This window comes from Cimex lectularius, unplaced genomic scaffold (genome assembly GCF_000648675.2).
Source record: "Cimex lectularius strain Harlan isolate CLEC.00 unplaced genomic scaffold, Clec_2.1 scaffold87, whole genome shotgun sequence".
In the NCBI taxonomy this organism is placed as follows: Eukaryota; Metazoa; Arthropoda; class Insecta; order Hemiptera; family Cimicidae; genus Cimex; species Cimex lectularius.
In genome coordinates this window covers 41,344-54,451 of record NW_019392768.1, presented here as the reverse complement: position 1 = coordinate 54,451, position 13,108 = coordinate 41,344, and the positions used below count along the sequence as shown (strand labels likewise).

The 13,108-nt window shown below is 31.7% G+C and overlaps 3 protein-coding genes across 13 annotated transcripts; all 3 read right to left on the bottom strand.

The window, feature by feature from the left end:
• Window positions 1-305: 305 nt before the first annotated feature.
• On the bottom strand, window positions 306-2,074 carry LOC106667796 (retinol dehydrogenase 13-like). 2 transcript variants are annotated; one of them, XM_014395969.2, is made up of 6 exons: window positions 1,656-2,074; window positions 1,381-1,584; window positions 1,160-1,321; window positions 923-1,042; window positions 593-800; window positions 306-531 (listed from the first exon to the last, which is right to left on the bottom strand). In XM_014395969.2, the coding sequence occupies exons 1-6, from the start codon at window positions 1,774-1,776 to the stop codon at window positions 372-374; spliced, it is 975 nt and encodes a 324-aa protein (XP_014251455.1). In that variant the 5' UTR covers window positions 1,777-2,074; the 3' UTR covers window positions 306-371. The 2 variants fall into 2 exon arrangements, with proteins under 2 accessions (XP_014251455.1, XP_014251456.1); XM_014395970.2 differs by having other exon boundaries at window positions 1,381-1,572.
• Window positions 2,075-3,048: 974 nt separating this feature from the next.
• On the bottom strand, window positions 3,049-5,522 carry LOC106667861 (retinol dehydrogenase 11-like). Of its 3 annotated transcripts, none has more exons than XM_014396090.2 (6): window positions 5,341-5,522; window positions 4,295-4,429; window positions 3,889-4,239; window positions 3,698-3,817; window positions 3,422-3,629; window positions 3,049-3,366 (listed from the first exon to the last, which is right to left on the bottom strand). In XM_014396090.2, the coding sequence occupies exons 2-6, from the start codon at window positions 4,413-4,415 to the stop codon at window positions 3,240-3,242; spliced, it is 927 nt and encodes a 308-aa protein (XP_014251576.1). In that variant the 5' UTR covers window positions 4,416-4,429; window positions 5,341-5,522; the 3' UTR covers window positions 3,049-3,239. The 3 variants fall into 3 exon arrangements, with proteins under 3 accessions (XP_014251576.1, XP_014251574.1, XP_014251575.1); XM_014396088.2 differs by having other exon boundaries at window positions 4,295-4,443; window positions 5,341-5,520; XM_014396089.2 differs by having other exon boundaries at window positions 4,295-5,521.
• Window positions 5,523-7,448: 1,926 nt separating this feature from the next.
• Window positions 7,449-11,079, bottom strand: LOC106667879 (retinol dehydrogenase 11-like). 8 transcript variants are annotated; one of them, XM_024227535.1, is made up of 9 exons: window positions 10,977-11,079; window positions 10,857-10,921; window positions 9,052-9,178; window positions 8,647-8,997; window positions 8,463-8,582; window positions 8,178-8,385; window positions 8,051-8,117; window positions 7,835-7,938; window positions 7,449-7,766 (listed from the first exon to the last, which is right to left on the bottom strand). In XM_024227535.1, exons 3-8 carry the CDS (start codon window positions 9,170-9,172, stop codon window positions 7,882-7,884), a joined length of 924 nt encoding a protein of 307 aa, XP_024083303.1. In that variant the 5' UTR covers window positions 9,173-9,178; window positions 10,857-10,921; window positions 10,977-11,079; the 3' UTR covers window positions 7,449-7,766; window positions 7,835-7,881. The 8 variants fall into 8 exon arrangements, with proteins under 8 accessions (XP_024083303.1, XP_024083302.1, XP_024083307.1 ...); XM_024227534.1 differs by having other exon boundaries at window positions 7,449-7,938; XM_024227539.1 differs by lacking the exon at window positions 7,449-7,766 and having other exon boundaries at window positions 7,895-7,967; window positions 8,051-8,137.
• Between the last annotated feature and the right edge of the window lie 2,029 nt (window positions 11,080-13,108).

Sequence of the window (13,108 nt, the reverse complement as noted above, 5' to 3'; positions counted from 1 at the left end):
TAATAATAAAAAATTTATACATTTAATTTTTTTTTTTGGCATCGCCGTTTGGGCATCCAACATTTCTTTTTTTTCTCTCTCCTTCGCAGCATATGGAATACATTTAAATTTTGAATTGAAATGTAGGGTGAGAAGGAAAGAAATACTAAGCTTAAAATTTTGTTATGTAATATTATAAATTTCACTTTTTTTAATGATTTTTTAAAAATTTTATTACTTTTTTTCTATATGAATATAGAATGTTTAATTAAATATACGGTGATTTTTTTATCATCTTATTATTATGTTGTTACATTTTACTTTTTTATAGGATTTCAATGAAGTTTTGATTTATTTTTTTGTACATTATAGGTCTTTGAATTTATAATTGATTATTCTTCTATTCGATTCATTTGCTCCTGAAAACTGTCAGGTGTGAATGGATCATATGGATCTGAAGAAAGATTGACGTATTCAGAACTTTTTACAAAAAGTAATTCAGCTTCATCTCGGTTGAGGACAAACTCCGACGGCGCCTTCTTTCTACAGTTACTGAAATCAATCAAGTTCGCATTTTAACATTATTGTTATTTTAAATTTACTCAAACCATACTCATAGTAAAATCCGGATTCAGAATCTACTTCTTCACTTAAGGCGCAATAAAGTGTAGTCTGCGCTCCTTGGGCAGGAGTTTTCCCAAAAAGAAACCCAAGATTATCCATTATGAATGTCACTCCAGGGCAAATTGTATCACTTGAATGTTTCCAAAGACGAGTCTGCACTATCCCTGGATGGACTGCGTATACGTTGACACCGCGTCCTTATGAAATGAATTGGCACAATATTGTATACAAAAATATGTTAAGTATATAATTAAAAATTTTAGTTTCACAACATAATTTCTCAGCTTTTATTGAAAATGAAACATTTCTAAAAGCATACCCTTTAATCTGTTGGCTAACTCTGTAGTGAAAAGAACATTTGCAGCTTTTGATCTTGTATAGGCTCTAAATGGAGAATAATCATCAACCATATTAAGATCTTCATACTCCATAGATTTACCTAAAGAAGGTCAATTGAAATAAAATCATACATTTTGTTTAAAAATTTATATATATTTTTTAAATTTAATTTAAAAATTTGTAAAATATATATAAATAAAAATTTATACATATTTACAATAGTAATGAGCTACAGATGAAAGATTAATTATCCTAGCTGGCCTTGATGCAAGTATCCTTGGCAAAAGCAACAATGTGAACAGAAAATGGCCTAAGTGGTTTGTAGCAAACTGAATTTCATAGCCATCTTCGCTTAGTTTATGGGGTGTGAACATCACGCCTAAAATGTATTATTTATTTTATTTTATTTTTTTAATGTTTTGGGACAGTACTACTTGCCAGCATTATTTATTAAAATATCTATCCTTTTTTCAGTTTCAAGTATACTATCAGCGCATTCTCGAACAGATGTCAATGATGACAGATCCAATTGTACAATTTTAACATCTCCATGTTTTTCTTTGTGTTGCAATTTTTCTTCTATCCATTTGGCTACATCTTTTCCCTTTTGTACACTTCTACAAGCTATTACTATATGTCCACCTGTGTAATTAATTTGTTTCTATATTTTTTAAAATAAAATACAAATTTAATTACTTAAAATGTTTAATTACCTTGTTTACATAAATTGAGTGCTGTATATTTACCAATGCCTTCGTTTCCTCCAGTTATTACCACGCATTTTCCATCAATCCTTTCCTTGCCGACATATTTTGCACTTAGAAAGTTTCCCATTCTCACGTTTAAAGAAAACTGATCGTTACAAAGTGACGTGGTTATTTCATTCTTAAGAAGCTACCCACAACAGGCAATTTGAACGAATTATTCACAAATGGCGAACTGTAATCACTCCTTTTTTTGTAATTACTGGCAACTTTTCTTTAAGAGTTCAATCAATTATACACAGGTTCACTGAAATTTTCATAGCTTTAATTGTACTTTTGGCTCTACCCTCTACTTGCCCCTTTTAAAAGAAGGCTAGAAATAAAATTAATTTCACTGATAGATTTGTTTTTCAGATTTACAATTTTATTATCCTTTCTGTCAGCAAATAATACCATCACAAAATAATTATAGTTTATATTATATNATATATATATATAATTTAAGTATTTAGTACATTAATGTTGTCAACGACAGACTTGTTTCTACCACTATGAGTCTATAAGACACTGGACTGCCCAGTTAGCAGTCCTACTATTATTCCAGTTCTAACTCGTCCCAGATTTAATACTAGTTCTGCCATTGTCCTTTGATGAGCTTTTTCATATGCCTTAGTCCTGGGATACCGTCCCATTGAATGGAGGACTTATTTTTAATGTTGTCTCTGCTCTGTTACCCATGCAAGGGTAATTTTGTTGTTTTCCCAAATTTCTGACAAGGCCCTAATGCAATCCCAAATGACTGAATTTTACCACCGATAATTGGTAATTTCCCTCAGTGCCATCTGACTGTCTTAGTAAACGGCTATTTTTCTGTCTATAATAACTAGCCTTTTAATCTCCTTGGAACAGTGTTCAAGGGCCACAGTCTTAACTTAGGATAGTGAATGCATGATTTTTACTATGGGTGAATGTAATTATTGGCTGGAATGAAGGGAGGGCGTCAAGGTGAAAATGCCTTGCCGGCGTCCCAACTCAGCCAGTTGAGCCAAACTCAGTTAGACAATCATTTTAATAGTATAAATTATATTTTAGTTGGCTAGTTTAGTATAAATTATATTTTAGTTATTATTACATTTTAATTTTTTGTGGAAGGGTTAACCATTAAAGATAGAGGTAATGTAAAAAAATAATAAAATGCAATATGGAGAAAGCACAAGGAGCTGGCATGGCCCTAGCAACTACCTGGCCTGAAAGGAAAGGAGAGAGAGAGAGAGAAGAGAGAGAGAGAGAGAGAGAGAGAGAGAGAGAGAGAGAGAGAGAGAGAGAGAGTGAGAGAGAACAGTAATTCAAAAATAAATTACTAATGAATAAAAAAATAAATAAGGTAAAATAAAAAACAACAGCAATTAAATAAAATATATTTGATAGTTTGGAATGTGTTAGTATCTACCTTCAATTATGAAATCTAGTAGGCTAGAAAGTATTGGGTGTGAGGCCCAAGGAAAAAAAAATAACATTACTCTCTGTCAAATTGTGTTTTCTTTCTGAAGGCCTCATGCCCGATTCTTTCAATTTATTTAAGTTTATAAAAATTTATTTGTTCAACGAAAGAAATGGATCAAAATCACCAAGATTGACCATTTTTACGCTCACCTCCCACAACTCTTTTGCAACCTCATCATTCTTTGCTAATGCTGATGTGCAGGATACTTTGCAATCACTGAAAAAAAGGATGTATAAAGCACAAAAGTTGTTTAATTAATAAGTTAACTGACTCATAATAAAGCCCGGTCTCGTTTGCCGTCTTTTCATCTACTGCACAATAAAGTGTCGTCTGTGCTCCCTGTTTAGGGCTTTTCATGAATGGATAGCCGACTGTGTTGTAAAGCCATCTTGCACCTCGAAAAAATGAACTATCAACATGACGAGATAATTCAGTGTACACCACACCAGGGTGTAAGCAATAAACATTTACAAGAGTGTCTGGAATGTTTAATATCATAATTTGTTGTTAAAGTAAAATATTTCAATTTTTTAAAATACAAAATTACCCTTTAGCCTGTGTGCTAATTCTCTAGTGAAAAGAATATTAGCTAACTTACTCCTTGAATAAGCTAATAATGGTCCATATGACTTTTCCAAATTTATATCATTAAAATGTAATGATTGACCTGAAAAAATGAAAAAACCAAAATACTCAACATTAATTAGGTAAAACTCGTAACAAATACAATATAATTACTAAAAATATGAATTTTGGAAGAAACATTGACAATTCTAGCAGGTTGAGAAGCAATTATCGTTGGAAGAAGGAGGAGTGTGAGAAGGAAATGTCCAAGGTGATTTGTGGCAAATTGCATTTCATATCCGTCATCTGACAATTCTCGTAATTGAGCCATGACTCCAGCATTGTTTATGAGCAGATGAATATTCTGGTGATTTTTCTGTACCCGTGTACAAAAATCCCGGACGGACTGCAGCGAAGAAAGGTCGAGTTTTTCAATGATCACCTTTTCATTTCCACACTTTTTTATTTCTTCTGCCGCTTCTTTAGCTTTGTCGATGTTTCTGCACGCCATTATGACTGTCGCACCTGTAACATTTTTTAATGTTTTACAGGTTTTTTTAAATAAATTTTCAACAAATACCCCTTGTTGCAAGATCGAGGGCAGTTTCCTTTCCGATCCCAGTATTGGCTCCTGTAATAATCGCTGTTTTTCCATCTAGCCTTACTTTGCTAGTACACTTCCCATTAGTAAACCAACCCATATTTGACTGCAAATCTGCTTACAAATGCCTATGTAAAACATTACAAGAAACAACTCTATCTTACTTATAAAAAACTGTCTTAAGTTTTAACTCCAATATCTCATCCTGGGGTCTGCCCTACCCCCATGAAAATATTTCTCTTTGTTCAAAAATCCTATGGCTGCCCTCCCCTTTAAATTAATATTCTAAAAGTTGACTATGGCCTGCAATATTGTGAAATTAGTTAATAAATGCTTTAATCTTTACATAATTAATTTAAATGAGAATAAAGATATATTTATAAGGAGAATGCTTATGTAACCAAGGCTCAATGTCATGAGAAAAACTCATAGTTAATTACAAAGGAAGTTTGTTCTTCTAGGAGTCTACTTGGGCACTTAATAATAACAAAAATTATAAATTTATTTGTGTAGAATGAAAAAATAAAACACTATAAAAACCCTTTTATTACCAAACCATTTTGTTTTAACTAGTTAACATGGTGTAACAAAGTTAATCATTTAAATTAAATATTTCATTAAGCACCACCACCAATATTCGATCATTTTATCTTCTTTAATATCTGCATTATCACAAAATATGAAACTACTGGTATATCTCGACCTAACAAAGCTGATAAGTTATGGCCTTATTTGGGTAAACTATAAAGAGATGCATGTGTCACTTCTAATATAAAAAATGACACAAGAGAGAGTACTGCAGTTTGACTTGATACATCTGGGTTATGGTGTCTCTCAACCAAAATATATAATTCATTAGTGATTCCAATGCACCAAACTGATTTAAAAGAAAGTTATTGATGATTAAACAATGTTTTTGTTAACTGTGTTACTTTGTTATTTGCAGTGCGTGCTATTGTTCATGTATTGACTTTTTTTTTTAATTACTGGCGTAGATTTGCAAGAGTCGTTGTGAATTCGCTTACTTAGCTAAACCTTTTACTAAATGTTATGCAAAGAGATGCCATCCAACGATCGAATTCTTCGGAAATTTGATGTTTTGCTAACAGCTCAGTTTTAGAGCTTCGTTCAGTGGAAAAACTGATGTGACCTTAATGAATTCAGACGTACAACTAGTCACTCAGTCTCTCACAGTCTCACTAGATGAACTTGAAATGACAGAGACTAGAGAGAGCTACTTGACGTTCTGACGGCCAAATTTAAAAAACAATTAGCTATTTATTCTAGGGAAATTTAGAAAGAATTTCAATCAATTCAGTATTCAACGCCCGTTGTAAGAACCGTTTTAAACTGCTATTTGAAAACATAAAATTAATTCGATGATAGTGCTTCGACTTTGATGTACGACCCAGAAAAATACTGATAATCGAAATGTGACTTGATTCTATTTTAATATGCAAATTAGCCGAAAAATAGAGAAGAAAACCTGCGAAAAACAACAATTCGACAATTAATAACCGCAAATAAAAAGTATAATAATTATTATTTAAAATAAATAGGGCTTGATAAAAATAGCGATACTAGCGAAATTATGGCAGAACACTCTATAGATGCGCCAGGTGGCGTAAACTTTGAAACCTAAATGTCAAGTTAAAAGAAAAGAACAATTTGATCTTGATGAACAACTTTTGCGTAAATTTAAAAATAACTAATAACTGGAACATCATTTCAAGCATGACAGATCTATATGATAGCATCTTGCCATTTAATTTTAGTTTACTACCATAGTCCAAGAAATACATCCTGTCGCTAGTCTCGAAGAACACAACAAAAATGACAACCTCTGGACAAAAAAACATGGACTCAAATATTACAACTATTATCTACCTTGATTTCTCCAGGGTGTTTATATCTCACAGACTCTTAATTAACAAACTGGAGGTGCTTGAGATCCATGGTAATTTCCTAAATTTCTAGAAACAACTCCCTGAAAGTTTTAAAATCAAGGTTGATCAAGCATATTCTAATTCCTATCCAGTGCTTAGCAGAGTTCTGCAAGGATTGGTTTTGGGTCCAATTCTATTAATTCTTTATGTCAGTTTGAAAACAGTTATTTTGCAGATGATACCAAGATATTCATAAATCCCCTTGTAGTTTAAAGATTATATACTTGTATTTATTTGTGAGTACAGATTTGCTGTTTTTGTAAAAAAAAAAATGTTTAAAACTGACAGAAATGTTGATTTAGGACCTTGAGAATGACCCAGTGGGTTGAAACCGGTCAGTAATAAAACCAATTGGATATTGAAAGTTTAATTTGTTGTGGCCTGACACCATCAATCTCGTAAACAGAGTATTCTCTTTTAATGTTTGAGAAAGAAATTATTTTTAATGATTTCCCCCATTGATGAATTTGCAATGCTCATCTCATTTAAGAGCGGGATCCACCTAGGAATTTCACATGTTGTTTGTGATCTTCATTATCCTCAACATGGCACAACATGAAGGTCGTTATATAGAAATTATAAATGATGGGGTGGGTGTGGAGTTCAATCCTTTATAAAAAAGATGGTTCCTACTCTAAAAATTAAAAACCTAAATACGGTACACTTAAAAATAAAAATACCCAGAAAGATCCAAAAACTCCAGTTAAATTTTATCCAAGGGTTATAAACAACAAACATGGTACTAAATAAAGAAGAAAACTATTAAACAAAGGCTTAAAATTTGTCCCTAAAACAGAATTAGATATAAAAAAACTACTATCCCTTTGTTCATCGGTAGATTGTTGTAACATAAATACAAATATAAAATATAAATGTGCTGAAATAATTAAACAAAATTTGGTAAATCTAAACATAAAAAAATTAAATATCCCATGTACAATTAGGTCTATTGATAAAAAGATAAAAAGTAACAACAGCGTTATTTTAAAAGCCGATAAAGGTAATAGTGTAGTTATCCTTCAACATCAAAATTACATTTCTAAAGTTGAGGAATTCCTAAAAAATAACGACTGTAAAGAAATACAAAAAGATCCCACCTTAAAATTAAAAAATAGAGTTCAAACAGCCATAAAAAATAGTGATTTTTTATTCTCAGATGACCAATATGCAGTTAAAAAACTACTACCAATGAACCCGAAACCCCCAATTTATAACTTAATGTGAGTAGGAACCATCTTTTTTTAAAAGGATTGAAGGTCGTTGGTTGTGTTTTGGAGGTGTTCAATGGTAGGCTGTTTGATATATGCACCATCATACCATGTCTAGCTGTAGGTTGGTATTTTCATTTCTCCTCTTTTCAAGCTGCACACTGTGTAATTGCTTTACTTTGAACGTAGTCTCTAAGAACTTTGATTGTATGAACAATTGTACGCATTTCTCTTGATGCCTTTTGATCTAAACAAAGTAGCAATTCACTCTAAGCCTCCCCTTTCAGTTTATACTTGCTGCAATACTTAACACTATTATATAATTATGCAACAAGGATGCAATAATAATTAGGAGGCAAATGTACAATTTTCAGAGTCATATATCTTGAGAATGTGCAGTTTTCCAGTGTATTCAATTATTTCTTGATGAAAAAAAAAATCCTCCAGCTCTTCCTTTTTTGGTTGGTTCCTACTTTAAGGTTTCTTGAATAAATTGAACTGTGGCAAGCTTTTTTTATTAATTATTTTTTCAATGAAAGAAATGGATCAAAATCGCCAAGATTGACCATTTTTTCGCTCACCTCCCACAACTCTTTTGCAACCTCATCATTCTTCGCTAATGCTGATGTGCAGGATACTTTGCAATCACTGAAAAAAAAAAAGTATATCTAGAGCACAAAAATTGTTTAATCAATTAAGTTAACTGACTCATAATAAAGCCCGGTATTGTTTGCTGTCTTTTCATCTAGTGCACAATAAAGTGTCGTCTGTGCTCCCTGTTTAGGGCTTTTCATGAATGGATAGCCGACTGTGTGGTAAAGCCATCTTGCACCTCGAAAAAATGAACTATCAACATGGCGAGATATTTCAGTGCGCACCACACCTGGGTGTAAGCAATAAACGTTTACACCAGTGTCTGAAATGTTTAACTTTGTATTATGTTTTAAAGTATAATATTTATTTATTTTTATATTTTTGTAAATACAAAATTACCCTTTAGCCTGTGTGCTAATTCTCTAGTGAAAAGAATATTAGCTAACTTACTCCTTGCATAAGCTAACAGTGTTTGATACGACTTTTCCAAATTTACATCATCAAAATGTAAAGATCGAGCTGCAAATTTCAAAGTCCTCCTGATTAATTAAATAAAAACTTGTAACATATACAATATAATTACTAAAAATATGAAATTTGGAAGAAACATTGACAATTCTAGCAGGTTGAGGAGCAATTATCGTTGGCAGAAGGAGTAGTGTGAGAAGAAAATGTCCAAGGTGATTTGTGGCAAAATGCATTTCATAGCCGTCAACTGACAATTCTCTTAACTTAGTTATAACTCCAGCATTGTTTATGAGCAGATGAATATTCTGGTGATTTTTTTGTATCCGTGTACAAAAATCCTGGACTGACTGCAGTGAAGAAAGGTCGAGTTTTTCAACAATAACCTTTTCATTTCCACACTTTTTTATTCCTTTTGTCGCTTCTTTAGCTTTGTCGATGTTTCTGCATGCCATTATGACTGTCGCACCTGTAACACTTTTTTATGTTTTACAGGTTCTTTTAAATAAATTTTCAACAATACCTCTTTTAGCAAGATCGAGTGCAGTTTTCTTTCCAATCCCAGTATTGGCTCCTGTAATAACCGCTGTTTTTCCATCCAACCTTACTTTGCTCGTACATTTCCCATTTGAAAACCAACCCATTACCACCTTTAAATAAAATGCCAAAAACACATATTTGCTTACAATATCTTAAAGCATTGTAAGAAATTTTCCAAACTTATTTATAAAAACCTGTCTTAAATTAATCTTAAACAAAATTAGTTAATATATTAAATTTTAATACATATGATATAAAATTAAATTGGTTAAAGATGAAACGTCTTTCAAACATGTACAAACAAAAGATGTATTGTGCACACAAACCAAGCACTATTTGTAAGTTAATTTAAAAAAAAATGATATTAAGAGCAAGTTATACCTTGCCTCATAATTTAGAACCTACAATATTACATTTTTGATTTCAACTTGAAAAACAAATTTTTTCTAAAATTACAGTTAGGGACATAATAGAAAACTTGCCTGAAGCAAAAGGAAAGGATTGTGCTAAACTGATAGGATAGGCTAACCTGTCTGACCTGCTTTTGGGTGAAAACCCGTGCAGGTGTCCCATTTTTAGACAAAGGTTGCTCAATGTGTCATCTGATCGAACGGTGCCAAGCCTTGGCCCATTACAGGGAGCAAGTAGGCAAGTTAGCAATACCTTGATACATCCTAATCAGCATGCCTATTTACCAGGAAGATCAGTGGAAACTGCTCTGCATACACTTGTAGGAAGGATTGAGAAATCATTATACAATAATGAGTACACCTTAGGATGCTTCTTTGATATCCAAGGAGCGTTTGATAATGCAGATACCTCATGCATTATAGCAGCACTAAATAAATATAACGTTCACCAACACCTCATAGGATGGGTGAAAACATACCTAGAGGGTCGGATGGTAAATATGTGCTTAGGTAACAGTACTCTGAGAATCAGGGTCACNGAATCGAAATGGCTATTCTCTAACTCTAGGAGGGGAATAAGGAGGCTGATAGGTATCCTAACGGGCCATTGCCCCTTGAGAAGACACCTCTTCATAATGGGTACTCTACCAGACCCCTTCTGCCGCTTCTGCGAAACAAAAGAAGAAACGGCCCGACACTACCTCGCAGAATGCGATAGGTATGCTAGGGAAAGATTTAATACTTTCGAAGGAGAGGACATAACCAAAACACTCCCCAGGATAAAATGGTCCACAATCCTGGGGTTTGTGAATAGGTCCAAAAGGTTTATGCAGGACTCGTGAGCCGACCAGGTCCCGGACCTTTTAGGGATGGGGTACGGGCCTACTCAGGCTTTTAACCCCTCGGGTCCTGGTTGCCCGCCCTGTGTAATATATATAGGCAAGTTAGCATGAACCCTGACATAAAGATGGCATTCAAACGGGTCAATTGTAGGCTTCCCTGTTCCACTTCTTAAGGAAAACGGGAGTGTTTCATGTATAGAATTGTACATATTGTGTCCCTGTTCCACTTCTTAAGGAAAACGGGAGTGTTTCATGTATAGAATTGTACATATTGTGTGGTGTGTATGATAAATGTTTGTACATTTAAATGTAAACGTGCTTTTGTATATTTATTTTAACTATATGTGTATGTATTTGTAAATAATTAAAAATGTTTGTGTGTTTAATGATGAAAGGGCTGACATATCGAGTGAGCCATCGGTAATAACAGTGATAGAGTGAGTGTTGATAAGTGTACTAGTTAGTTTATAAACTACACACACAACTATTTATCCCATAACATACAAAATTAAAAGTTGTAAAATAATAGTTGAAACCTTGAAATATAATGCTCGGCCTTTGTTTTTGTATCAATCAATATCACTTTGAGGGATGCTGGATCCTATAAAGCAGAAGATATAATTAGTTGGACTAATTGTGTTTTCACCAGGACGGACCAAATATTCCTCGTACAACTGCCTTGAATATTCAATTGGGAATAAACTAGTTCAGTTCACAGTTCAAAAATTGAAAATTGCATAATAATTTGGGAATAATGACCTCAGATCGGAAAAGTAGATTACACGTGCTATTTTTTCATTGTGGAGTAGATAGAATTTTTTTTTTTTTTGTCCAAGAGAAAAAATAATGAATGGGATGAAATAAAACATCACATTTAAATTTAAATTGCTATAATCTCAATGATTTACATATCTTCATTTATAAAATTTGTTTAATAATTATATTAATTTTTTTTAGGAACAACATCTTTGTGAATTGAAAAACATTGGTTACAATTGTTCAATTGTGATTAATTCAAACGTGGATTTATAATTCAAAAATTATATTTGCAAAAACACATTTTACTAATAGGATGAAATTAAGAAAATAATAATTTCAAAATATTTCTTTATTAAAATTGCACAAACATTTGCTTTGTTTCAATTTGTTTTTCAGATAATTTGTAAACACTGATTTTCCTTATTTCTTTCTAGTTCAAATCTAACAGTATGAATTCTGAAATGCAAATTTTTCTACATTTCAATTCGTTATTTTGTGCAGGGCCTGTTAAATGACTAATTACGGCTGGTTTTACGCATGAGTTTACATTTATTTCTTTAATACTTAGAACATTTATAAAAAACACTAAACAGTCATCAAACTTTGTGATAAACTGGTTTGAAGGCAAATAGACCCGCATTTGAGTGCTTTACTGGTAATCTTTAAATAGTAGTTTAAAATTTCCATGATTTTGATTAATCATATTTACCAAGTCTATAATAAGGACAGACTATTCTCCACACTGGACATCAAGTGTTGTGAAAATAAAAACTAAAAAGCAACAATAGACTAATTATCTAGTTTCAATTACTGCAGAGATCATTTTTTATACAATTCATTTAGATTATTCTCTCATTAATCATTTACTTTGTTTTGACGTATTCTATGTCATGGTTTGTAGTATTTTTTCTTATACTTCTTCCTAATCATTAGTAAATTGGATAACACAACCCAACAACATTTGCTATCTTTAATTTTATTTATATATAAATATCTATACAAAGGATAACTGAATAAAAAAAATATCATTTAAAAAAATATATAAATCAATAAACTATATTTGGAAGGCTGAACATTTGATAAGAAAGAGGAATCATTTGACCCTTGTTTTTACAAAATCAAGAAAACATTTTTGTAGAAATAAATTTAACAATTATTAATTTTAAAGTGAGTTTATTTCCATTTTCAAAAAAATAAATCATTGTTTGTTTATATAAATAATGTGTGGTGATTAGTGACCGTGAATATATAAATTACATAAATAATCTGAATATATAAATAATAATGAGTAAATAATATTAAATCTTGGTTATGCCTCTTTTAACTTAAATTTATTTATTATTTTTACAATACTTCAGCCTTCCTGCTACAACGTTGACAATTTTTGTTTACAACAATGTAAATTTAATTCCATAAATTGCACAAATTTAATGATATGTATAACAAAATATACGTCTAAATGCTAACACAGACAAAACTATATCAAATAATGAGATTACACATGAAAATGTGGTTCCATTATACAAAAAGTTTTTTTTAAGTTCCAATTTACAAAATGTATTTGCCTAAATCTTATCTTTATTTTGATTACATTGGCTAAATTATCAACTCAACTAGTACTAATTATTAAATTCCATCACTAACCATTTTTTATTTTTTTGTCACTTTGTCTTCCTTACAAATAACAGAGTTCAAGTAACATTGTCCCAAAGGATAAATATACACACCTGTATATTTTTTATACAATTTTGTTTAAATATCATATATGTTGCTATGGTGTACTGTTGGTTTATGAGAGTCATTCTCAGCCGCTTCAAGATACTTAAAATTTCCTCGATCAAATAAAAATAGTTTTTAAACATTTCCAAGTCCAAAACAATTTCTAATAGTCCCTACACCTAAATTAAGGGTCACCTATCCAGATGTAGCGGCTTATATCGTTCTCAATAAATATTATGTTATAGTTGTATAACAAATACTAATTATTGCTAGGAAATAACAATAAAGTGCATCTTTTTGTTATTATAAT

Excerpts from the sequence above, each read along its gene's own strand:
- LOC106667796 (XM_014395969.2), bottom strand. The coding sequence starts at position 1,776 with ATGGGAAACTTTCTAAGTGCAAAATATGTCGGCAAGGAAAGGATTGAT. Across the intron at positions 801-922 it reads GTTAGCCAACAGATTAAAGG|GACGCGGTGTCAACGTATAC; the intron begins GTATGCTTTTAG and ends TCATTTCATAAG. Across the intron at positions 532-592 it reads GAATCCGGATTTTACTATGA|TAACTGTAGAAAGAAGGCGC; the intron begins GTATGGTTTGAG and ends GATTGATTTCAG.
- LOC106667861 (XM_014396090.2), bottom strand. The coding sequence starts at position 4,415 with ATGGGTTGGTTTACTAATGGGAAGTGTACTAGCAAAGTAAGGCTAGAT. Across the intron at positions 4,240-4,294 it reads CCTCGATCTTGCAACAAGGG|GTGCGACAGTCATAATGGCG; the intron begins GTATTTGTTGAA and ends AAAATGTTACAG. Across the intron at positions 3,818-3,888 it reads TTCCAAAATTCATATTTTTA|GTCAATCATTACATTTTAAT; the intron begins GTAATTATATTG and ends TCATTTTTTCAG.
- LOC106667879 (XM_014396112.2), bottom strand. The coding sequence starts at position 9,172 with ATGGGTTGGTTTTCAAATGGGAAATGTACGAGCAAAGTAAGGTTGGAT. Across the intron at positions 8,998-9,051 it reads ACTCGATCTTGCTAAAAGAG|GTGCGACAGTCATAATGGCA; the intron begins GTATTGTTGAAA and ends AAAGTGTTACAG. Across the intron at positions 8,118-8,177 it reads AATACCGGGCTTTATTATGA|TGATTGCAAAGTATCCTGCA; the intron begins GTCAGTTAACTT and ends TTTTTTTTTCAG.